The following is a 27,658-nucleotide window of genomic DNA, read 5'->3' as shown; positions in this document are numbered from 1 at the left end:
CTTTCATAAAGTAGGCTTATTAAAGGAGTAATACTTAATTTCTTAGCTTTATCAGTTCAGATTTTAATCCTGTATATTTTTATCTTCTTAGTGGCATATACCATAGAGACATCCAAAGTAGCCAATTACGTTCAAGGTCAGCTGGAACTAAGCAACTCTTTAACACCACTTCTTTTTATTAGATGAGGTGAATCATTTGCTCTGGTTCCTTATTCTTTGAAGAGAAACTATTACACAAATAAGGTAAACAGGTATCAATAACAGACATATTTTTAATTCCTGATTCCAGCTGGTCTTAATCAAGTAAAGTATTTATGTTTCTTATTGATATGCACAGCCTATATATTTATTTCTTTTTAGGTATGGTAGTGCCTGTATATTTTAAAGGTTCTATTTATGAAACAATTTCTATAAATTGTTAATTAATAGCTCCAGTGCAATAGATGTTAAATCATATAGCTTGATACTGATATGCCTCAATATAAACTTCAATACTTGTTTTAAAAGAATGTACCCTAAATTTTGGGTTGTTTAATCTGCTGAGTTTAAACAACCCAAAATTTAGGGTACCTTCTGTGAAGCTGTGATTAATTTATGACAGAATAAAATTATGAGGAAAAAAAAATGTCATACAGATGTTTTGATAACACTCACAAAAAGGTGTTTTCTGGTGGGAAGATTTGAAGTATTCTTTTCAATACCTATGTCATTCAAATCATACATACATATTCTTTGTTCAGTGCATTCTTCACTAAATAGATATATCTGAATTTATTAGATTCAGATGAAGATTGGGATTTCTCTGTTTGTTAGAAGTGAATGTTTCCCTCAGCAGGCTCTATTCTTGGGTGAATTTGAGGTGAAAGTGATACACAATTTTCTGCTTTTAATTGCTTTTCTTTTTCATATATTTATGGACATATATTTTTTCTGAAAGACCATTTCAAATATTTACACAATTCCTTTCACTAATACCACTACACATACTTTGTGAGTGAGTTTTGCAGTTATTTATGAAAATGCTGCAATATTCTAACTTGGAGAAAGGCTAAAAGACTTCACTTACATGAGGAAGACCAAGTGATTTTCATGTTCCTCAGAAAGATTGCATTAACAGTAGGAACAGAACTAGGATATGAGATTTTTTTTCCTTTGACATCTTAAGTTGAAAAGATTGCTAGAATTTGGATGCACTGAGGGATACAGTTGATTCTAAAAACTTGTTTGTCTCTTTGTCAAGAAACTGCAGTTCTGTGTATTGCCAGATTAAATGTAAGGCTGTTCCTTAAAGAAAGTAGTATAGCTGATTAGTGCTAGCATCTAACTTAACAGGAGATATATATTAGTGAAATTTAGCATTTAAAGAGAAGCAAGCTCCCTTCTGAATAGGTTAGAAACTAAAATTCATAATTCATTAATTAAATGTGGGGGATTGTTGGGGTTTTTTTAAAGTTTCCATACTCTCTATGTTCTGAACACCTAAATAACTTATAAAGTAGGTAAGAATGGATTAGCATTGTCATCTGTGTTCTTAGTTGAAAGACATAATGTGTCTTCTTAGTACAATAAATCGGAGGTTACAGAGATTTGTCAGGTACTTCAAATTGTGTTAACACTATTTGTAAAATAAGTAGAACTGTTCATTCTGCTCTATCACATAACTTCCACTACTGCTAACTTCTTAATCTTCAAAGATTTATGTTACCTAGAAACTTGTCATAGAGCTAGTCCTTTCTGTTATTTTTTTTATAGTTTGCAATGCATTGTATGTGGAACTTAGGTTTATGGGAAGGGATAGTCTTCCTTCTAGCAGCTGCAGTCTTTACACAGTAGGAAGACACATAGATAGCACAAAATTGTGGGTTAGATCTGAGAGCTCTTTTTTGTAAAAGGAAACAGAACACAGCCCAGATAAAGTCTGCACTCTGCTATTATTAGTGAGTCTGTGTTTCAGATCTCTGAACTTCACATTAAATTTCATGCTTCTGTGGTTTGTTCAGGGAGTTAAATTCATTGAATCATAGGAAATACTCGGTTGGAAAAGATTTACAATGATCATCAACACCCAGCTCCTGGCCCTGCACAGGGCCATCCCTGAGTCACAGCATGTGCCTGAGAGCGCTGTCCAAATGTTTCTTCAGCTCTGTCAGGCTGCTGCTGTGACCACTTCCCTGGGGAGCTGTTCCAATGCCCAACCACAAATGAGTGAAGAACTTGCTCTTAGGTAGGTTTTTAAATCTGTCTATTTCCTTTGCTCTGTATCTAGAACATTGATCAGTATTACATTTGTCTCAAGAGACTGAAGTCAGTACATCGCTTTTAGATTTGTTTTTGTGCTGTAGTCATCAATGAAGCAACCAAGCAACTATCAACCAAGTTGTTGGACGTCTGCATTAACTTAGTTCTGAGTCAAACTTTCTGGAAAATATGTAAGTAATGACCAGAATGGGAGGAGGAATAAAGTTAAAGTCTGTCAAGTTAAAGTCAATTTGATTTTGAATTCATTATATGTTTGCATTAACGGGAAGGTCAATGCAGCAATGCAAAATATTGTAGTATAAGTCACACAACCATAATTTAATTGGAAGGTCTTATTTTGAAAGGATATTATCATTACTGTCATGTTTCTGTTTCATTTCTCTGCATTTCCTCCTCTGTCCAGTTTTACAAGTTGAATGTCAGTAATAGTTAATTTTTGATCAATGTTAAGGTTTTACATTGGAACTTGAACATGTATTTACACCAAGTGAACATTTCTTTTTTCCTAAATTATGCCACTATACAATATTTTATTGGTTGGTATTAAGAATGTTATTCATGTATATTATTTACTACCTTTATATAGCAAGAAAATGATAAAATTGTATCCAATGCTACTTTACATTGGAAGAAGAATGAAAGTAATTGGCAATTCATTACATTTATGTTCAATCTAATCAGATGGAAACATTATTTATCTGATAAATAAAAACATCCCTAAGTAAGAAAAACTCTTTATTTTATTTTTAACTTGCTGAAGAGTTTAAGATAACTCTGAGAAAATGTTCTCACTATTAAATCAATTTGTATGTAATTTAGACACTGAGAGCACTGGAATAAGTCATGATTATGTAGCATCACTTTAGTTAATCTTTGAAAGCTACAACCACAAGTTGAATTCCAGGTAAGAATAGGTTAGCCCTCTCCAGAAAATTATGGAATAGGTTTGTTCATGCTTGTCTGATTCAATAGCCCCATTCTACAGTCACTTTATGAGTCATGCACTCACATGAGACCTTGGGATTTTAGGTCTAATGTATGACTGACTGGCACGGAGTGAAATCCAGAGTGCTTTGGTGTTAATAGTGTAGTAATGTTGCCTATTTCAGAGAACACTTTTGATCCTGAGTCTGTTTGCTGCACTACAGTATTAAAAAAAAGATAAATCTGACATTCTGTCAAAGTTTAGATAAAGAGAAAAGATAACTTAAACAAAGTAATTGCATGAACCAGCACATTTTTAGTCTTTTAAAAGTAGCTTCCAATATTCTCTGGGTATTCCATTTGTAGGAACTACTTGCCTCCCCCTTGGAAAGGAGAGAATAAATGGAACATATCAGGATCTAAAAGCTTAATGGTTTTATTTTTGCATTGTAATTATACTAATAAATACCTCTGTCCATGACCCTGGAATTTATAGTGCAGCAAGAAAGATTTATTGACAAGTAATTTGGAAGAAAAATGGGATTATTGTGTAAATACAGCATGTGGTTATTAAGCATATGTACTTTCATACCACTTATTCCTGTTATTTCAAGACCTTCAACTATCTTTCAGTTTCCACTCAAAAATACCGAAAGGCTTCTTGGTAAATCCAGTGCCTGGGAGATCTTTGTTACATTATTGGATCAACTACAAAGTAACTGTGTTACCTTGAGATGTGCAGAGGGGATCAATAGATCTTTAAAACAGCATGAGATTTTTTTAAAGAAGGTGTTCTATACCCTATTTTTCCTGGTTGTATAGATATCAATGTGTAGGACTTTCTACTATACACATTCTGCATCTTCTTGTTATACAAGTCCTTTATAGGTAGATTTCCTTTTTGCTGCTGTTTATTTAGGATATCTCCAGGCCCTCATCATTTTTCACCTGAGTCATGTTTTCCCATGTTCTCCCTTTCTCTTTGTGTGCAACTAATTCTGCAAATATCTTTATATTTTCTTGTCAAACCATAAGTAAAATCTTTCAAATAGCTATTGAAATATAATTAAACTCTTGGAATATAATTAAGTATGTATCTAACTGGCATAAGACTAAAAGAAGAGATGCATTCCTTTGCACCTGTATTCCCTTGGCTGCATGCTATGACAGCAGCTGGGCCTATCCTTCATATAATTTGATCTTTTAATTTAATTTGATACTCCATTAGGTATTCAGTGATTTTCAAGGGGAAAGTTTTTCAAAATTTATACCAATTTCAGCTTCCAAAATCTGTACCTATGCTGTCCTCTAGTAGAGCATGGAAGCTCTTCAAAATTATAGCACGGCAACAAACTCAAAACAGATATTATATTTTATGCTGCCTAATTTTTTGTGTTGTCTTTCACAATATGTATTTGTGAAAAATCCAGTGAGGTTCTTGTTGCTAGATCATTTTACTTCTCAGTTAAAAAGACTTTAAAATGTTCCAAATTCTTTCTAGTTAAAGTAAAACCACCTTAAGTGTTGTATTTTGGGGGTTTTGTTTGTTAGTATTTTGTTTTGTTTTGTTTGTCTGTGGACTTTTCGATAAGAAATTGAGTGATTTTAGAATTATGACATTAAGACTCTCAATTCTAAGTAGCAGTTCAAACACTTCTTTATAAATACTGCTTCATTGTTTACAGGAAAATTTCTCAGGTGTGAGAAGGAAGAAATAAGTGTTCTTAGAAAAAGTTAATAATAATATACTTAGTTTACTAAAATAATTACTTGCATGGTATCACCTAGTGATAGGCATATTTGTTACTGTCATTTATAGTGAAGTAGGTAACTTTCCAAGTTTTGTACCATCATGGTGCCATTTTGTCTTATAGTTAAGAAATATACCAAAAGAGAAAAATATAAATAATTATTCAGTTTTCACTGAATTCACTGTCACTGTTTAACTTCCCTATTTCAGGATCTGTATTTGCCATGCTCAGGGAAACTTATACCTTGTTTATTAAGCTTTGTGTTCTTGTTTGGCACTTGGTATGACTCAAAGCATATCCAGAAGGAAGTGAGACATCTAATCAATATGTCTTTATAGCACTTTGATCTCCTTGCTGAATATTGGGATGTAATATATCTTTGATGCTTTTTCAATAGAATGATTTAAGAGTTGCCTTTTATGTAAGTTAAATTTTGTTTTACTGTATCTGTTTTTTTTCTGCTAAGGTGACTACTCTCCAGTTTTTAATGAGTGGAAGGATAGGGGTGACCTATATTGAAGAATAGACCTTTTAATATAAAATTACATCTTTATCAATTCTTTTTTAATTTTTTGAGGTTTAAAAAATAAAAGGGGTGTGTGTTTTCTCCCTGCAGGTACATCATGCAAGATGTGGCTGGCCTGATGGTCAAATAAAACATTTATGCACTTAATAAATTTGGGGCTCTGTGGAAACACACATACCTTGCATGTATGATTTGGTCAGAACTCATCTGAAGGGGAATGCAATATTTGAATGTAAATCATATAAAGTGATAAATCTTGTGAAGCCCATATTAATGTTAGTGCCATACTAAAAAAAAGAGATTTGTCTAATTAATTAATTAATTAAAGAAAATCAAAAACTCTTTATGAAGCAAGATCAAACCTTTGTGTGGCACTAATTGACATTCTTGTCATTGCCCCTAATTCTTCAATGTGATGGCTCACATTAATGTACGCGTGTCTGGTGGAATTGTGCAGCAGCCTCTTCCAAGAAAGGGCTTCAGCATAAAAAAACTTAGCTGAGGTTACCAGTATATTGAGGTTATGGACAGTATATTTTTGCAGTCAGAACTGAACCTTAAATTCTATTTAGAAATTTCCTTGAAACTGTTCTGAAGACTCCTAGTATTCCCATTTTTTAACCAGTGTCTGAAGAGAAGACAGAGACAGGGTACCATAATATTTGTTCTCAAATTTAGTTCTGAAGCAGAATGCTGTGTCATTTAGCCTGACTCAGATGACTTTTTTTCTGTGTCATGATGCCCCCTAACTTCAGATTGTATTCCTTCTTAAATAAACAGTGGGAATTAAATTGTGGTTATTTACTTTGTAAATAAATTGTTGTCATCATTAATGTTTTATTGTTGTTATTTCTTCTTCTTCCTGAATTGTTTTAACTGACTGTTACCATTCAGAAATATTCTAAGCAAATTTCTGATACAAAGCAAATGGAAGAGTATTTCTCGAGAACTTAAAATAGTCTCTTACAGGGCTTAGAGATGTCACTGGTAATGAAAGATCATTGAGACCAGTAGGACATGGTCAGAGACAGGTGGTTTGAGGCTGTGACTGAAGAGAGATGCGACAAATGAAATGCAAGAAATTGGTGCAATATGTTGTGTCCTCATAGATATGCAACTAAATATTTTTATGTATGTACGTGTGATAGATTATCACTTTTAAAGTGAAGATGAAATCTAAGTGTTGGTTGTGTTTCTGTCTTGCATAGTGTGTGCTTATGTGCACAAGTAGATAATGTTTAGCAAAATTACCAGTATTGCAGAGAGCAGTGCTACAGAGCAGCATCAGAGTTTGCTTGTAGTATTAGTGCCTCATTTACAGGTACATGGCAGTTTTGAAAATTCATCTTTTTCAATGTAATCCAAGTGTAGACCATCTTTTTGAAACCTTGGAATTGTACCAACTATAAGGCTGAGAGTCTAGCAGGGTAAAAAGTGTAACAGTGAAAAACCCCATTATTCCATTTTGGTGGCACTTAAGTATCTGATTTAGAGGCATGACACTGCCAAAGCACAGAAAATCTGCTACATATGCAGGGCTGAGTCTTTTCTAGTCTGTTACTGCAAAGGGCTACATGTTCTGGTGGGAGAGAAATTTGCATTTCTAAGGAGAAAAAAGAAACATCAGTCCTGAGGTAGTGTGTGAGAAATTGAATAAGGAGTGAATGATCATGTACTCATACCACCATGCACATGATTCCAAAAATTTATTCTCACTTAACTTCAAGGATTATTCTTAAAACTCATAGTGAAAAAGCCTGAGTTTTTATAAAATTGTATTTGTCCTATTAAGTGATATAATCCTTCTCTGCAGCTTTCCAGTAATACTAATTCACTTAGCTTAGAAGATGATTAAAATTTCTAAATTATAATGTGCATAGATTTTATCATGTACTTTATCATTTTCCAAAACACAGTTTAAAAGTAGGTCTCAACTGCTCTCTGTTGGGATTAGTGTATGTCTGAAAGGCCCAGAACATCTTATTCAAAGGGGTCTCCATCAACAGTCCATGAGGATATAGGTTTTGTGTGGGAAGTTTATGTTTTGTAATTACTTCACTTTAAAAGTTTTGTTTAGTTTTACTTTGGAGCTGAATGAGCATATGATGTGTCCTCTGAAAGAGATTTTATTGTGTGAAATCATTCAGAAAAAGCTACTCCATTTAAATTATTAAACTCTTTTAATTCACAATAACTTTAAAACATACTCAATGACTTCACAAAGCATTTTCAGTCATGCTTTGCTAAATATCTTGAGCTAATGCAGTTGAAAAATAGGTTGCTTTCTTGTTTATCAGAATAGATTTTCTATTGAGAAATGTTTGCACTATAGCAAAGAGATATTAAATGTAGCTGAAAGTCTTTGAGGCACTGTAATCCAGCCTGAAACACTGCAGGTGAGATGTTTGAGGTACCTAAACTTGCTTGGATGTCTAAGGGCCATGTTTCTGTCAATAAATGGACTGTTGTCTACGCGTACGTAGGTGATGAATGTAATTTGCTTTCATGACATGAGTGCCTCAAATTTCAAGTGAATTTTGTAAGAAAAATCTCTTGCAAAATGTATATGTGTGGATTTTCCCTTCCCCATCTGTTCAATGACTCTCAAATAAAATTTCATTTAAATGTTTCATAATACTTGGGTTCTAGATCTTGTACAGTAGCCATATAGCACAACTGTTTTTAGAGCTACATGTACTGTCATTTAACTCATAATCATCTTTAGATGTTTGCTTGACATTTTTGGTACTGATTTGGATAAACCATAGTTTGTACTCCAATGTTATGAGGGTTTTTCATATAAAACAATCACAAGCAATTGTGTGTGACATTGTGCTAGAAATGTGAAAATATGCCTGAAAGCATAATTCACCAGTATTTTGTGGGTTATTTATTAAAATGATTATGCTGGTTGGTATTTGTTTAGCTTAGTAGACCTAAGCTCAACTCATGCTCTGTGACCTCATTACACAAGGCTCTAACAAAGACAAGAAGAGCATTTTGCACTTTGTTAGATAGGCTGAGATCTGTTAACTCTTTTAACTGCTTCCGTGCTATATCATATACTTCAGACACAATTCACGAGGTATGTTCTTTCTCTCAATACCAGCATATGAAAAGATTGTTGTTGTCAGGATGAAAGTCCAGTAGCAAAGAGGTTGAAAAAATCCCTGTTTTTTTCCTGCAATGCAGATACAGCTCATTCAACTGTCCTTTTAAACACTCATAATTTTTTTTCCTAGTGCAATTTAAAGGACTTAGGAAAGTATTTGTTTTTGAAGGGATGTCATGGGTGGTCAGCCTCAGTTCTGTTTGCAAGAGCAGATCAGCCACATAGAGTTCATTTCAAAATGTTTTAAGACACCACTGCAGACATTGTGAAACACACAGTGAATCCAGATATAGTATCTTGATAGTTTCTATTTGAGAAGTGTAAATCCATCTTATTTCTTGACATAGTTCTCAATGTACTTCTTAGATGTATTCTTAGATGTATTCGATTGTTTTAAAGTATTGATGAGAAATCTCAGTTATGATTTTTTTTTTGTCTCAGAACTTTTTTTCCCCAAGATTTTTAATCCACTCTTTTGATAGAATAAGCATAATTTCTATTTTTTCTTGATAAATAAAGATTCTTTTCAAAAAAAACATCCCATGGAATTTCAGCTGTATAGTTTGAGCTGATGTATTTGATCTGCATTGCAGTGGTGAACACTAAAAATATGGTAAACATTAAATATTAATGTAGCTTGTTGTACCTGTTGGATTTGAACCATTTGAAACTGCTCTAGGTTATGTGTAGACTTCTGGGGGGCACTCGGAGATCATTATATTTGCCAACAATAATAACGGGAAGTGTATTTAAACTGGTGAAGGAATGGATGCTGGCTAAACTCTCTATACTTCTTTTCATTGTGAAATTTTATTAGTTGTGGGTGTAGGACAGCTTTCAGAATGTATTTTTTAAAAGTAATATTTTGCATCTAAATAGAGAATATGCATATAAAATTTCATCTGAAAGAGAAATTCTTCAATTTCACAAATTAGTTCATTATACACATACTGCAGTGTATTTGCATATTTTGTACTGCTGTGTTGTGTCTGTGTAATTTAAATCTAATTTACTAAGCAGTTTGATCTAGCTTTAGTTGATCTTGGAAAATACAGTCTCAGTATAAATATGTCACACATGCTTTGCATGAATTTAAGCTGTATGACTGTCATTGTTCATCTGAAGTGATTGTCCATCTGTTATCTTTTGAATAGAGTCCTTTTTATGTGTAAAGAATTACAATATTAAACTTTGATTTCTTTTTGTAATGGGCTTTGAATAAAAAGTTTCCTGACTGCAAAACCTAAACTTGTTAAAGGAAGCTTGTGGAAGGACCAAGCCAACAGACAGCCAATGAGATTTTTCTTCAGTGCCATCAGTTGCTTGCTGTTCTCTCCAACAAATGTTTTTTCATGCTTAATTTGTGAGGGAAAATAGGTCAAAAATCTAAATGTCTCTAAAGGAAACGCCTTCTAAAGATTCTGATGAAAACTCAACTGATCTATGAGAATTTGGCAGACTGGAGAGGAAGGAGTGCAGTGATGTCTGAATTAGCACCCGAATGCCTAAAAACCTGAGAAAGACAGATAAATGACATTTTACAGAATGTTAATAAATTGGAGTTTAGCTTCTAAGTTGGTTCAGAATCACTTGTACTTGAAAGTGAAAGCTCAGCATCTTCACAGAACTGTGTGCAAACATACTAGGTTTTTAAAACCTTCATTCTTCTTATCACAGTTAGCCTCAACTTTCTAACAGTTGTAATTGTCCACAGAAAACATTTCAAGATAAATGCATTATCAGGTTTTGAAATTTTCTTATTTTTGTAAATACTAAGACCTGGGGGGCAAAATAAGGGCTATATTGTGGATTAAGTGAAATATCTCAAGGCTGTGCTTTTCTGATAACTGAACCTGAAGTGACCTTTCTCAGACACAATTACAGAGCTGTATGTTTTTCCTTTAATTTCATCAGGGGTTTAATTAGTATACAAATAAAACTTCCCTTATCTTCCTTTCTACCTAATTGGCTTGTCTTTGCTTATATATGAAGAATGTGAAAATGGGCTGTAATTAGGATGACCGTGTTAACCTTTTTTTCTCAAATGTACTGTTGCCTAAAGGCCTCAAAGCCTAAAACCAGTGCTTTGGATTATTGCTTTGCAATCACTATGGCTCTCCCATAGGTTTTCTCATGAGCAGAAGGGCTTTGGGTGCTGCAGGTTCCCACTGCTTAACGGGATCTTCATTCTTCTCCCCACTAAATGTTTATTGATTATCTCACTGCTCCACACTCAGCCTCCAACAACTTAATATCAGGTGACAGTCAGGAGAGTTCTCCAAGTAATTAGAGTGGAGCATTGAGGGAACAATTAGGAGCAGAGTTATTAAACTTGATTTATCCTATTCTCTCCTGAACACTTTCTTGGATATCAGAACATCACACTTTCACAATCTACCCTAGCTGAGAAATTAGTGGCTAACCTGCTGCTTATCATTGTTGCCTTGCTGCCTTGAGGCACACCCTCTTGGTTTCAGTCACTCAGCTGGAAATATTAGAGTCCATAAAGTTTATCAAGGGTTTTAATTAGATCAATCTGAAGAAGCAAAAAAAGAGGCTTACCAGCCATTATTTTATAATACACCACACTGTATTTGAACATTTCCAAGGCTTGACTTTAACCCACAGTAGCAAGAAGCTTCAAGTAATTGCTGAAACTGCTTTTGGAGTGCTAAAATCCGTTTCCATTTTGTTTAGATATTGCAATGTTACTAGATAAAGTAAGAATCCTTTAGAGATTTCTGTAAATAATGGGGTTCTCTTTGAATATAATAGAGCAGCTCTTCAGTGAGATACTTGATTTAACCATTTCTATATTGCTTCATCACCAGCTGGCATGGATTGCTGACCATGCCCCTTAAAAAAGTTAGGCCCTGCTATTGCCTCGTTAATAGGCATGTGCTTGCAATGAGTAACCTAGGTTAGTTAGCAGCTCACAGAAGATTTTGACTAGTGGGTCTTTTCACTGTTCATGGTCAGTAATGAAAGATTTATGTGGGAGCCAACAACTCTTCAACCCTTGCAGATGGATAGCTATAATAAAAATAAAATAAATACACATAATGTTCCTATTATACTGTCTTTACTCTACTATGATTGCTAGGATGCTGGGGCCAAAATCCATTCAACAGCATCTGCATCAAAAATTTCTTGTATCAAAATACTAGCAGAAACTACTTAAAACCAGATTTTTCAATCAGGTGGGAAGCTGGGTTGGACCAAACATTGGTAATAGAGACCTTGTTCTGTGTTCAAATATAGTCCATTTGTCAAAGGTGGGAATATGGGCAGGGGGTTACTTGACTTGATTTTCAGGACTCTTTCCTCAATGTTGAAAGCAAACAGTAAACACAATAATGGAGGAAGATAATGCTCTTTGTTTTTGAACCAGAGATGGATCCTTTTATCCATGCTAATCCACGTTTCAATTCTTGGAAATAAAATTTCTGAAAATCTGATAATTCATAAAGTCATCTGTTTAGACAGGGATTTGATAGCTTCCATTGGCTTAAGGGTAGAATTTCTGAAAACAAGACTTCTGGTTTTGAATATCCTTGTGCAGTGGATGAATGCTATCTGTGTGTTTATCTTTCCTTAGGGGAAATATATCAGTTGTTTATTGAAAATAAGGACACAAGAGTCAAAATAGAATTATTCAACCTGCAGTCATTTGAACAAGAATAATATTAACATTTCTGGGTTTAGAGTTTTTTAAATAAACTTCAGGTTTTTTTCTTACAGTTGTGATTAATTTCAGCTTAGATTTTGTAAATTCCTGAACAAGACTTCAAGTAATGGTGCTGTACCTTCAAAATACACCACTGCTGAAGTAACTGGTTACCTTCTCTCTTTAGGAATGTAAGAAGAAGACTTATGCCAGTCCACAGATGACAGTTTATTTTACAGGACTATGCAGTCCTTTGCTGTAGATTGTTGTTTTATAGAAAATTTCTCTATTGTAATGCTTTTGAAATGCCTCTGACCCTTAAAGAGGTCTGAAACTTCTTCAGATTAGTTGAGTTTTCAGCACCCTCCAAATTTTTATCAGCATTTTATATATACTGTTCGTCATACTCATCCACAGCATAGTACATCTCCACGTTCCAGAGTCAGGACATCGTATATCTCCATGTTCCACAGTACTCAGGACATGTGCTGAGTACAAATTATGCACAGCATTCTTAGAATTCAAGCAGAAAATATACCCATAAATTTTGAAAAAAAGGTGTGTAAGAGCTCAGTCTTGCAACTGCGCAGCCTTCTCTTCTGTATTTTAGGATGTATCAGGAAATATGCTATGTGTAAAAGTATGTTTATAACCACTGATTATAATTTCTTTCTAAAAAGGCAATTAACAGCTATAAGTAAAATGTAACGTGACAAATTATGAAATCAAATTATTAATACTCCAGTCTATAAATGTATCGATTTATCCCAGCAGAAAGGACTAGCAACCAGCCAGATTCTGTATTAATTAGTCCTGTGTGCTATTTTTCACCTATTGGATTAATCTGAATTGATTAAAGCATGTTGTGTTAATTCTATGCCAGACAGAAATGTTTAGAAAATATACATATTATTTTGCATATTGGGAAACTAATGTTATAATAGTGAAAGCACAATAAAATAGATTGTATTTGATGTGCTAACAGAGAATATGAGATTATCTATTCTACTGAAATTTCTGAACAGTGCAGAATATTTAAATAAATCTTTCCTTGTTTATTCCCTTTCATTGTCAATTCCTTTCTTTAATATTTATTTTAAATTAAGTTTTGTGAATATTCTGTGTTCCTTAAAGCTGTACTCTTGATTACTTTCCTTTGTGTTTAGATCTGATATTTGTAAATATAGTACTTGTAGCATAGTGTATGTCCCTGCTTGATCAAAAAATAATTTTATTTTATAAATGTATTTGTACACAGTCAATATACTAAAAACTGGAGGGTTCTAAGTTGGTAATATTTTGGTAGAGAATTCATAAAACCTTAGTATGCAATGGTCCAAATCTACTACACAGTGTAGTCTGTTTTCCACTTTGTTTAATAGCCTATGGCATAAACTGAAGTTAATTATTTGGGCTGACAAGTAACTCTGTTTTCTGTCTGCTTGCAGAGTCTCTCCGAGGCAACGATGGAGCTGAGAAGAAGAGATCGATTTCTGCGTCAGCAAAATAGACTTCTTACCCAGCTGGAGCAGGACAAGCGTCGACTGAGCGAGAGCATCCGCGATGCAGAGAGTGCCCTCTGCATGGCAGCCAAGTGAGCCCTGGGACCTTGGGGAGATCACTTAAAACGGACAAAAGATCAATTCTCACTTTCATGCACAGGGTTTTAGCCTTAGCTAATGTAATGCTAGAAAACAAAAGTACATCTGTCTCTCTTTGAAATTGAGTGATAGACTTCGAAAAAGAAAACTGTTGAAGATGCTGCACGTTGCGTTTTCTGTAGTTGCCCCATAATAGTGCTACAAATTCTTGGTCCAAAATGCATAAGCATTTTGTCTGCCAATTACCTTACTGATTTGACAACATCTCTTTGATAGATCCTTCACATTCTGTTTGTTTAAGGAATGATTGTTTGTTCTAAAGGGGCTGAAACCCATTTTGGACCAAGGCTTATCTGTGGAATAGTATAGATATTTCTTCTGATTTCAGAGAGCTTTGGATTTAGATGTAAGCCCCATGCCTTTTTATACTATAACTTGAAGAGTGGAAGGAAATGTTCAGGGACCATTTTTGAAAGTATTGGTAGTCAAAAGCTGTTCCATTGACTTGAATGAGATTATTAATAACCTCTTAGAGTTATGTAGTCAGATAAAATTATAAATCCTTTCAGACTTTGTTATCTATTCCTGTTACAGTAGTATGCACTTTGAATATTATTGGTCCATGGCCAAGATTTTTAAAAAGTTCAATTTAAAATTAAAATTTCTCATTATACATGGGGTAGATTTGACCTCTGAAGAAGAATAGCTTAGAAGCTTTAAGGGGCTTATGCACCAGCAAAATAATGTAATTAATATAGCTATCAGTGATATGTTTAACAAGCTAATTAAAATGACAAATATTATTTAGTATAAGTGTATCAAAGCAGATTATGGCCCAAAGAAGGATTTGTTTTTAAAAGCCTTCTCCTTTTCACCCTGCCCCAATCTATTTTATGCACTCCACTAAGGATCATTCCCTATGGCCATTCTTATATTCAGAAAAGGTTTTTTTGATGTGAAAACTTCCAACCAGTCATTGTTCTACCATAAGAACTCTATGTTATGTTCTAACATAAACTGTTCTACTTGTTCTTTGTAAAAAGTGCAAGTGTCTTTTTATTCCTTTGGAACATGTAAGCAAAGTAGCTAAACAGACTTTGGTCTTATCTGGAAACTCTTATTTTAATATCAATTCCATGACTTAAGTGATTGTAGGCAATGCATGGGTGTCTTTCAGTTTCTTTCCTGAATTTTTGTAGTGCTGTAAAAGACAGCAAGATGTCTAGCTTCTTCTGAGAATGGCTGACTTGATTTTCTTTAAGTGATGGCTAGCAGTTCTTTCCACTTTCCTCCTGAGTAAGAAGCAATATTAATAAAAGTGTCTGAAACAGTGAACCTGACAAAAATACAGTAGTCTTTTGGTAATTTCTCTGTGTTGTGGTTTATCCCCAGCCAGCAACCAAGTACCCTGTCAATCTAGTCCAAAGAAAGGCAGGATCCTGAAAATAGAAAAGTCTATGTGACTTTATTAGGAATGTAAAAGCCAGTTTTACTCTTCTGGCCACCTTCTGGTACTTTCTGTTAAGACAGTATGAATCAAGAAATGAGAAAGCAGCCATCATTCCATGGGGAAGAATGCCATGATTTTGACTGGAGAAAAAGAGGCTGAGGGAAGACCTTATTGTACCTGAAAGGAGGTTGTAGTGACTTGGGGCTTGGGCTGTTCTCCCAAGTAACAAGTGATAGGACAAGAGTAAATGGCCTCAGGTTGTGCCAAGAGAGGTTTGGATTGGATATTTGGAAAAGATCCTCCCCTGAAAGGGTTGTCAAGCATTGGAACAGGCTGCCCAAGGAAGTTGTAGAGTCTGGAGGTATTTAAAAGATGTGGTTCTTGGAGACATGGTTTAGTGGTGGGCCAGGCAGGGCTGAGCTAAGGGTTGGACTCAGTGACCTTAAGGGTCTTTTCCAACCTAAATCATACTGATTCTATGGATTCTGGTATTGTAAAAGCTCAAACAAAATATACACATAGCTGGCAAAATAAGAAAAAGTTGTGAAATATTGAAGTGTATTAGCTTTTCTGGCATGGATTCTATTTGACTTCCTATGGTCATGCTCTCTTTTCTCCTTAGTCATGTGGTATTATGCAACTTCAGTTCTATTTCTGTCAATCATGAGCTGAGGCCAAGGTTTTTCATGACAGCATAGCTGATGAGAGCTGTCTTTCTTACTGAAGTCCTAATCTACAAAAGGGCATTAGAGAATTGTTTCATTCTCCAAACCTCCCTATTGTAAGGATAGGATATTTGGCTGGACTTTTAGAAATGTAAGAGAATGTATTCTCTTCCTGCTAGATAATTCCATTCAACATGCCTTTTACATCTAAAACTCTTCAAGAAAATGATATTTGTTCATGAATCTGTCCATAAGAGCAGCTAGTTTGATTGTCCACAACAGAAACAAATTTCACATGGAAATATTCCAAATAGTGGTACATGAACTATTTTTTAAGGTTTGCATTGGGGATATAAAAAGGAGAGACAAAAACATAATACTTTGAGTTATCAACAATTATTTGAAAGACGTGATAGTTAAAAACTAGCAGAAAATTAATTTCAGTTAATTAGAGTTTCAGTTCTATGATCTACCTCTTTTTTTTGTCTTGTAATAGAGACAGAGAATTGATCATTAGTCATATGAAAGCTGTAGAAGACACTCTGCATAAGGTAAGAATTTAAAATTATTCCTCTGATTTGTATTTCTAAATATACCAAAGTTTTATCACTGCTTTTGCTCAGGAAAGGAGAGGAGTAGAAGTTGTAAGGTGGCTTCCTTTTCTTAGAGTTTATTTCCACCTTCAACTTCTTTTATCCTAAAAAACTGTTCATTTTTAGTGAAGTAAAATACAATTTTAAAGTACATGAACTTCTTATTTCTTACTACAAAACTTAACTACAAACATCCACTTTTCTTCCTTTAATAGCTGAGACCACTATTTCTAGTTACCAAGTGAAGACAGTTGAATATCCAAATGACTAACAATTTCTATGGAGCTAAGTCTATGCCGTGTAAGCCAGAGGTCATTTGGTGATGTCACATGCATGGTGGTCATAAAACCATATGGCTTTGTGCATGCTACTTTAGTCTTTGATACATGATAAAACATAAGGAAAGGACAGTAAGACGTAGCCTGTAGTCAGAAGCTTTCATGATTTTTTAGGGCATTTTTTAAATTGAGTAATAATCTTAAGTATTCTCTTTGACTTGCACAGTTTTGCCGTGGTATAGCATTATTTGAAAGTCCAACAAAGCTTGTATATTAATTATTTAGGCAAAAGGACTGTTTTAACTGTAGCTCTAGTTGTTGATTGTTTTAGAACTGTTTTTAGTCTAGAGCAAAACAAAGCAAAATAAGTGTTTTTATTACCTTGGAGTGTTAATTTCCCTTATCACATCTTGAATTCACAGCAACATGGGAATCTATTCTTCATTTTAGTTTCTGTGTTCACCAAAACTAATTTAATTTTCAGATACTTTTTTCAAGTCTTTCTTTCCTTTAATGTTCAAGAAAGTGACAGAACCTAAAACTGTGTGGTTTAGCTGCAGCAAACTGTGCTGGTTGAAATTGTCTTGCTTTTTGCCCCCACCTTTTTCATACTGGCTTCCTTTAAGCATAAAAACTCATGTTATGCAGAAAGTGTTGTGTTTTGCAGTAAGAGATACATGTCCTTGGCATTCAGAATTTATTGTCCTGGATTTCAAGGTTACATTTTGGTTTTGAAAGCAATGCCATTATGTGCACAAGGATTGAAGTGTTTGGGGAAAGGCTATAGAGAAGGCCACATGCTTAGTACTGATTAACCTGATGCAGTGAATTGCTTGAGAAACAGCCATCTTTCTTCTGAAAATTTTAGTTACCATATTGCTTCTTAATTCTTGATGTACATAGCTGTTAGGCCCTTGTAGCATGTTAGTGAGTAGCAAAATAATTTATCCTTTCTGGTTTGTCAACATAAACAATAAGAAAACATAAGAATTAGAAATGTCAGGATGCTCCTTTCAGCAGGAACGAAAAAAAATTGATTGTAAATCATTCAAAATTTGTCATTCTATTTCTCCTAGAAGAACAAAGGGAAATTATTGATTTTGTTTGGGAAGTATCTGAAATGTAAACCCGACATCATAATGGTAACTAATTACCTAGCATAAGTGAACATGGCTGATGTGTAAACCATAAAGTTTACACTGTTGTTCTTAAAGGGTTTCTCATCCAGTAAAAAATCAGAACATTAAGAAATGGACTATGTACCAGTAAAGGAACCATAAGCCTTTCTTTCTCCACTAGAAATTCTGGGATTTACTTTTGTTTTAAGAAAGACATCAAAAGAAAATGGGTAAAGTTCAGAATCAACTGAAGTTGGACAAGTACTACTAGTAACTTCAGCTTTACTTACAGGAGTTTGAAATTGAAGGTTTTGATATTTCTGTGTTGATGTATTCATGAGAAAATATCCACAAAATTCCACTGTATCACTTCAGGATCTGTATTATTAATTCATAATGCTAAATTTTTACCTATATATCTCAGAGGGATTTTACAGACATCCTTAGTAATCTTAGTTAGACTCCGGATAAGACAGTGTACTCTGATCCATAAATAGCCTCATTCTTCTCCATATTCTATCCCTACAAGAATTCCAGAAGTTGGCAATGTGGGTACTAGATCATCTGCCTTTGGGTATATAGGGGTGTTACATTCTGCAAACAAAAGCAGGAGAGATCAGATCCGAGGGAAACAATCTCTGTGTGTGCTTCTAATATGCCACTGGACCAGAGATAATTTACACCACTTTTTGCCCTGCACTATGAGTGGATGAAACATCTATTATCATACATTTGACTTTGCCAAAAAGTGCCTGGGCATGCTTGTGCCCAGAGTGATTCTTTCAAGACCATTGTGGAGCTACCTTTTTAATCTTCATGAATATTTATGAAGCATAGCCATTGAAGAACTTGAGCACTGGATATGCTAAGAGAGAAAATATTTTTAGCAACCAGTTTCATGTCCTTCATAAACTACAAGATGTTCTTTAGAAGGTTATTTTTTGTCCTACCCTGGGTCTTGTCACATTAGCTATCTATATCCTATGCCTGGAGCTGAATTATTTCCACAAAAGTTCCTGATACTATAAGAGATCTTTTTTCATCTTATACCATCTAAATATTATGGACAAATACCTAAATGCATAGTGAATGTTTTAACAAACTAAAAAAATCAAAACAGAATATTGCCAAGGACAGAGACCTCAAGAGGGTTGTGGTTTGGTTCAGTTTTATTATCAAATACTGAAGATGACCAGAAGGTAATAGCAAAATGATAACAGAAATAAATAAAATTTTACTGAAAGAGTGATGAAAGGAAATTCCATCTACTTGAAGTTCAAACATAGAAAGTTTTCTTAAAATGTCTTCTAATAAAAAGAAAAATCATTTAAGAACATGTCTTATTTTAAAACCCATGGGCAGTCCTTTTTTATGTATGAAAAATAAGTTATTTCTTGAAACACTTTCAAAACATTGAGGTTATTTTTTGTTATAAAATAGATCCTTGTTATGCTTGCTGATAAACTGTGTTCCATTATTAATTTCTTCTTTATTTCTTAATATTCTGGTTGTATAAACAGTGTAAGAGACATTAAATCTATTAATTTCCATTACTAGATTCTTTAACGTGTAGTTAATCATCTATTAGTTATGGTAATAATGCCCACTGTTGTGGGTTCAATCCTTGTATGGGCCAGTGATTTAAAAGTGGACTTCATGATCTTCGTGGGTCCCTTCTAGCTCAGAATATTCTGTTATCCTGTAATCCCACCAGAGGAAGAAATAACTTTACACTATCTCTGCTGAAATCTTCAGCTTCCCCTTATATTGCTTCTCAGTTTGAGTGCTTTTTTGGATTAGCCTTGGCCAGCAGCCAGATGCCCACCCAGATGGTCTCTCAGTCCTCCTCAAGAGGACAGGGGGACAAAACAGGATGAGAAAGCTCATGTGTTGAGATCTAGATAGAGACAATGCATAGTAGTTATCATCACAGGTTAAACAGCTGAACTGGGGAAACTATTTTAATTTATTTTTTAAAGTAGATTTGGAGAGGTAGAAACAATTTCAAAACTAGCATTACCCTGCCTTTTAATCTCAGCTTCACTTGTGACTGCACTGCTCATGCTGTGAGGCACAGGGGTTTGCAGTCAGTCTACACCAACTCCTCTCTGCAACTCCTACCTCCTCATGCTGTTTCCCTGCATCACTGTGGGCTCTCCATGTGGGCTGCCATCTTTCAAGAATATCTGCTTCAGCGTGGACTCTCCATGGATATTAATTCCTTTGGGAACTATCCTGAAGGACTTCCTCGGCCTCCCCTGGAAGGGGATCCTTCATGGAATATGGTGTGGATATGCCCCAACACAGCCTCTCTCTGTGCTATGAGGAAATACCTAATCCAGTGCTTTAAGTGTTTCTGCCTCACTTCTTTTCTGACTTAGATATTCGGTATTTTGTTCCCTCCTTCTCTCCCTGTGTGATGGGTTTTTCTCATTCTTAAATTCATTTTCACAGAGGGGCTGCCAGCAGGGCTGTGGGTCTTAGCTGTGACCTGGTGGGTCGGGAACCAGAGGTGTCTAGAACCAACTTTGTCCTGCACTCATCTGTTCTCACAGAGACTGCACCTGGTACACTGCTATAGCTGCCTCCTTTTCAGCCTGCCTAAATCTCTGTTCTCTACATATAGCCTGTGCTATACACCACCATGAGAAGTCATTCTAGTGAGCCAGCCTTCAAAGTGACAGAAATTTTTTTGTTTTTCCTTGTACTCTTAACCATCAAAATCTTGACAAGTTTAGTCTATCATAGTCTGTCCTGGCTGCTTAGGATTTGGCTGTTTTAGCAGGTTAATAAAATACAATGTGCTCACTGTTTTTCCCAATACCAGAGTTAGCAACCTACTTATTCTGACACTTTGGGACACAGCAGCACACCAGTGCTTTGATAACTTCGGGATCAAAGCAGCTATCCAGTGTGCTCCTTTCCTTCTGGCACTTGGAGAGAAGAATTATTCTTTGTCCACTTCTGTAGTGCACTTCATTTCTGCTGATTGAAAGGTTCATATGCTAGCTAGCAGAACAACTTCCATGCAGACGTGTCAGCAGTCATGCCTTGAAATCCATCCACTATTGTGTTTCATTGCCTCGCTGCGACCCCTGTTGTCTCCTCTGAAATGCCCCTAAACTGTTTACAAGATCTGGGTCCCATGACTCTATCATTGAAAAAAAAATATGAACACTGTATCATCCATCCCATAGTATATTTTTTAAAAATACAAAGACGGAGCTATATTTCTTTATCTAATTTAATGGTTTGGGTTTTTATAATACAGCACATATAATACAGTTATATAATACAGTTGGAGATGGGGTGGGGCCATTGAATACTTGAGAATTAGTAAGGTTGTAGCAGTAGATTGTTATTTCTGATGTGGTCCATAGTAATCAAATGCATTTCCTTATGATGACAGTTTTATGGCCTGCAAGGAATTAATTTGCAATAGGTTTAAGTCCATATACAAGTGACTACATTGGAAAAAACACTCAAGTGTAAGTGGCAATAATTGTTAGTTGCAGCAATGAGACCACAAATTGATCAGGTCCTGGAAGAAGAGAACACTTATGAGACTTAAGTTAGCTGTCTCTGTCAGACTCCAGTAGATATGACGTGACACATTCAGGTATACTGATCTGCCACATTTCTCTCAGTTAACTGGGATCTGTAGTCCATCATATTATTTAGTTATCTCAATAATGATTTTAAAGCTCTCATTTTAGAGATCTCAATTCTTTTTTGCCTAACCTAATGAAACTCCCAAGATGGTTTTTCTGTGTGTTAGACACATTAATATTAAGTGTGAAGCCTGCTTTATATGTGTGCTCAAAGTCTGTCCATCACTGTGGTCCTGGGTTGTTCTCAACTGGCCCTGTCACAAGCCTATTGAAACAGTGAGTATGTGTACATGCAAAAAAATCACCAAGAAAACACAATTAGATTGTTAAAATTCTAAATAATTTCTGTAAAAAGTTTGCAGTAGAAAACCAGCTATTATTTCTCTATAATAAGAAAAAAATGCAATAAAAATATTACTTTTTCTCCTCCTCCATCTCAAAGGAGTGCTTCTTAATTTCAGTGTTTGATGAATGACTTTTGTTTCACCTCCTAGTAATCTGACTTTCTTGATCCGTGTTCCTAAAGATCAGTTGTGCAGGACATACAGGTGTTAGCACAGCTGGCTTGCTGATGACAACTCTGTCCATATAGCTGTCTAGTGTGTCATCACTCATATTGTTCAGTGTCATTCTGACCTAGCCAAGCTAAAAATGATACTCCAGCTCAAGAGGGATTTAAAAACCTTCACAAAGTAAAGATAAGACATTACTGAATGTCATATCCATGTGCTTAACTGTTTTCAGTTTGGACGTATCTAAGTAACTAATTTCAGGATATATTTGTTTCTATATTTTGGTTTTCTTTGTTGGTTTTAAGGTGATTTTTTGATTTTATTTTGGGTAGATTGTTTGCTTGGGTTTTTTTTGGTTGGTGGAGGTGGGGTTTTTTGGTTTTTTGTTTATTTGTTTGTTTTGGGTTTTTTAAAAGGCTGAATACTTATATATAATTTGCCTTTAGTAAGGAGAAATCCTTGTTTTGAGAATTGTGGAATTATTGACTACATTAACAGTTGTTTTCTCCCGACATAGGTTCATTTTCAGCCCAAGGTCACTGAAACCTTTTCATAGGGGATGCATTATAGTTCACATCTTGCAGCTATAGAGAAGCTTAGGTGCCGTGGTCAACATTTGCAAAAAACCAACTGTGGATCAAATTAATATCTTATTCAACTGACCATGCAGTGTGTGTGTATGTAGTAATATCAGAAAGCTTGAATTAATCTGATAGGTAAGTCTGGGATGGTAGTCTGCTCTGCAAATTAATTTCCATAATCTTGACTAGTCCTGAAGAGAGGAAAAAAAAAAAAAAAGTCAAGCACACCCAAAACATCAATTTTATGAGATATATCTCCTTTACACAAACACTTTTATTCAGTAATTAATGCTCTCTTAGAAAGCACCTGTGAAATGGCTTGTTTTGTAATTAAATACAAATTTGTATGGCAGTAATCAGCATAGTCACTGAATCAGTATGCTAATACAGAGATTTTCAGTAGTTATTCTATTCAGGTAAATATTCGGTATAACTAATTGCGATAATGTATGGCCACCTACACTAAGGTATGTCAAAATGCTATTTCAACCTCCACTATCAACAGAAATCAGACCCTTGGACTTGAGGACTTTTTTTTTTTGATGAATGAATGTGCAATGATCTGATGGCTTTTAATGATGACTCAAAACTAACTGTGATGGCCATGTAACAAGTATCCATTAAACTGTTTCCCTTTCTGCCCTATAAGACACTCTTGTCTGAGCAAAATATATTGTGATTTGGTGTAGTTTGGTTTTTATCCCTCTCGGGGAAAAAAAAAGAAAGGTTTGATGCGGTGTTTTTGCAGTTCAATTGACGAATTTGGTTCCAAATACCATTCCGCACCTCATTGTCTCTCTAATTGTGTCTATAATTTTCCAATTTTTAGGTGCTTGATTTAAAGTGCCTTCAGTTTAAGATACGCAGTCTTGTCACAGACTTGTCACAGGCAATCTCTTGACTTCTGGAGTGATCCTTGGTTGCTGAAACATCCTGATGGAAAATATTGTATCTGAAATTATATAGGCCCTCATTCGATAAGATGAATATACACTTTTTGTAGTAATTTCCTTACTTTCAGAGCACGCTCAGACTGGTATTAACAGCAACCAATATTAGCAGATTTACTCTATGATCTGACAGGGTGCTGTGGGAGGTACTTCTTTGGATATTACTTGTGCCAAATCCTGCAGCAAATAATTTGGGGTCCATATTCCCTTAAATGGATCACACTTAGATTGATCACTGTTTTCTAGACAGCCCCAAGTATATGAATGTATCCTGAGGAAAATAATCTGTATCAACAACTTACTTGAAGAACTACTGTTATCAATACTATTCAGTATTATTGTTGGGGGAACTTCTTCCTGTATATTCCTTTGTATTTTTAATATGGAGTAAGAAAACTTTAGCAATTCATATTAAATGTGAAAACAAATAGGAAGTGTTTATGAAGGTTTAATTCTATCCAACAATGTATAAAATATTATTCTTCTTAGTTCCATAATCATTTGTATAACACTATAACAAAGACTTGCCCATTCAAAGCAGTTACATAGTAACTTATTTCTGTTAAAATGCTTCCCTTGGCAAAGGACTGTGTCCGGTAGGTGTGCATGTTTTAAACCTGTGTAATATGGCCCCCACTCAACATGCTGCCCTGGAGGTACGGACACTACGCAGCTAAATCAGCCATAGACTTGCAAAACTGTGGTTAAGACTAAGATTTGCATTCAAACTACTTTGTTCTACTTAAAAAGTTCTAAACTCATTTTTGTCTGTTGTATGTCACATGCAGAAAACATAGCAGTGTGGTAGAAACCATTTTGCTTGTACACTTAGAATGATTTCTGTATTTGCATTTGTATCAGCAATATGGTGATCAGACAAACAGATTAAATCACTGTTTTCCATTCGCTTATCACCAGATCACAGTAGATCTTGTTCTGCTCTTTAAATTGCAGATGATATGCTATTTAAAAAGTAGTAGGAAAGAAAAATAAGCCTAAAAATAAGTTTTTATAATGTAGAGTTAGTGAACTTTGAACTTACAAAATATTCTCATATATAGCTTACATTGTGAAGTTTATATCCATAAATTATATTATTTTATTTTCACCGTAAGAAAGCATTGAATTAGGAAGAAAATAAAAACTAAAATCTCATATTTGTTGTACCAGTCAGATAGCAACTGGGAAAAAACATTAGGAAGGCTGAGCACATTCTAGTACCTTTTACAACTTCCTAGCATTTAGTATCATGTCTCTAATGGCATAACTGTATATATCATATCAAACTGTGCACAGAAAAACCAATGTAAGCACCAGAGTGGACTGCAGACAAAACTACTATTATCTTGAGCAGCAGAAAATTTAAAAGTTGATTTTTGGACATGTAGAATTAGCCCATCAAATTCTACACCTTGGTTCAGTCAATAATGTAACTTCAGTTTATTATTCAGTTTCAGCTTTGATCTGAATTAATGAGTACTTTATTGATTTTAAATTGAGTGGGTATAGTGTTGTCTTCTTTGTTGCTCTCCTAATTAATTAAAAAGTTAAACACTGTCATAAGTCACTCTTCTTCTTTATTTTAAAATGCTATGAGTATTGTAGTAGAGGGTGGATTTGAGATTTTGCCTGTTTTCATATAGTATTTATATATGTCTAAACTGAAAAATGTAATGATCATATTTAGAAGCATGTTGTCACAATACTTAACTCTGTATAAAATCACTCTTGAAACTTTTCACAATCTCAGATAAAATTATGTTTACAAAAATCAGAAATGTCCAAAACCTTCACTAACAATGGATAAATATAAATTTATATAATTTTAGAATATAGGGAAGTGAAACTGGTTTTAGACATTTTTAATCATTGCAATAAGCCTGATCAGCTGATTAGGTGTTTTAGATTTTAACATAAAGCTCTCTAGCCTCAGGAGACCTTTCGGATAAAATGGTCTTGCTTTAGATTTCATATGTAAGAAAAAAAAATGTCATTATACACAAAAAAGCTCTAAAAATTGCATTTTAAATTAGCTTCATAGCATGGTTCTTTTGCCTGTTGAGCTTCCAAAAATACCGTCTTTTAAAAAAGAAATTAAATTACCCATTTTATCTTTGCCTCATGGTTCTGTAATGTAAGTTTACATGTGAGTACTGTTTTTACTGCATTAGAGAATGAGGAAATAAATACAGTTTCCCAATTCCTGTTGTTTCTTTCTGGATCTCAAAAAGCCAATAGACAGAAGTTATTAAATTAGTTTTTTACTAAGATTTCATACAGATCTGGTCTCTCCAACATGAGTCCATGCAGGCATGACCATTATCGCTTTCCAGTCCTTGAAGAGGTAGGCAGCTTGGAATGTTTTCACTTCTAGTGAAACAGTATAGTATATTTGTACAGCATACACCTAGTCTTTTGTTCTTACAATTTTCCCTGAACCCTCATGAGTGTTTTTCAAAAGGAAAAGTTTCTCAGTACGCATACTGATCATCAGTATGCATACTGATAATGAGATGTACTCTCTGCAATCTAAGTATTTACAAACACAAAAAAGTATTTCGTTTGTTTTTTAATTGTGAATCCTCATATCAAAATTTTTTAGTATCTTCTTCTCTTAAGAAGCATACTTTTCTGATGCAGTGGTATTAATGGCATTTGTACACCACAATGCAGCCATTTTAAAAATGGGGTTTATATTTTATTGTTCAGTGAGTGTCAGACCCCAATACTGAAATAGAGAGTTTGAAACTAATAGGGTTAAAAGGACTTCTACTGTCTGTATTGTGTATATATTATACCTACATTGCTTATACATTGTTTTTTTCCCCCTAGTATTAGCAATCTGCTTTTGTACTTTGACATAGGGATTTCCCTTGTGAATTTTGTCACAGAAAAAAGAGAATCATCAATATCGCAGTTAAACTTGACTTTCAAAGCTAATAGTATCTCATTTGGGGGCTGAAATTTAATAAATTTTCTTTGATTCTGTTTGAGTTTTTAAACATCAAACAATGAATTGGCCAGGGTGCAGTAAAATATTTAGATCTATTGACTACGGTTCAGAAGGGTAGAAGGCAAAACACTGGTGGTTTGATGTTGATAAATTCTTAGTACCTTAATCCACATTAATGTTTTCTTTTATCTGTGTGCATACTGACAGCAAAGATACTGAAAAGTTGCTGTGTATATAAGCTATAAAAATGTAAATCAGGTGTGTGTGTGTGTGTGTGTGTGTGTGCATGTGTGTGTATTTAAAGCAATGTATTTTGTTATCTTCAGCAAGGTTAACATCTGACCAGAATTACACATGCTGACAGAACACTCTAGAGAGTATGTTTGTTCCACAGGACTGTGTATCCTGAACCTAGTGCACTATGTGTGCAAAAAATGTGTAGAGGACCTTTCCTGTTATAAAAATTGCATCATAGTGCATATGTTTGGCAGCCACAGGTATTGACAGGAATTCTTTAGGTCAACTTGGGAAATGTAGGGCTCCCTATTCCCACAGAACAGAGGAACGAATAAAATAAAATCTCTTTTTCTTTGTATCAGTAGACTTGCACATGCTTCTTTCAATCAGAGCAGATTTCAAAGGCTCTGCTATTATTTGAAATCTGTTCACTCATAATCAACATTTTACAAGAATCTAATTTTGTAAGTGGTTACAGAAAAGTAATCTGGGATTTAAATGAATAGATTTATGTTTTAATTCATGTTCAGTGCATTCTTGTGGGCAAGGCAGCCTCTAAAAAACCTTGACATTTATTAAAATAGTACTTAGCAAATGGTATATCTATTGATTTATATGTATTTAGAATATATCCAGTATATGTTTTAGAATATATTCAGTGTATGTTTTGGTATTAGACTGTGTATTAGGTCATTAGAACAGTATTTTTTTTTTTGCAGTACTCACTATTGCTACTCAACAGATGCAGTGTATGCCAAATGAATGGATTTAAGCTATTCGTTTGTACTAACATATATTTGTATGTGTGTCTATCCGTCGGTATTAGAATATAATCTGACTACTGGGATCTCCAGGAGGCGGACATTGTAA

The 27,658-nt window shown here is 34.6% G+C and overlaps 1 protein-coding gene across 6 annotated transcripts in view; it reads left to right on the top strand.

The window, feature by feature from the left end:
* Positions 1-27,658, top strand: part of CCDC171 (coiled-coil domain containing 171) — a 153,562-nt gene that overhangs the window by 82,985 nt on the left and 42,919 nt on the right. For all 6 annotated transcript variants that reach the window (XM_071424959.1, XM_071424955.1, XM_071424957.1 and 3 more), the window contains 2 exons: positions 13,688-13,833; positions 16,452-16,506. In XM_071424959.1, coding sequence (XP_071281060.1) covers positions 13,688-13,833; positions 16,452-16,506 — 201 coding nt within the window. The remainder of the gene's footprint in view (positions 1-13,687; positions 13,834-16,451; positions 16,507-27,658) is intronic.

The sequence above is a fragment of the Agelaius tricolor genome, unplaced genomic scaffold (assembly GCF_023055355.1).
Source record: "Agelaius tricolor isolate 1412-34295 unplaced genomic scaffold, bAgeTri1.0.p SCAF_4, whole genome shotgun sequence".
NCBI lineage: Eukaryota > Metazoa > Chordata > Aves > Passeriformes > Icteridae > Agelaius > Agelaius tricolor.
This window is presented reverse-complemented; position numbering and strand designations above follow the sequence as displayed.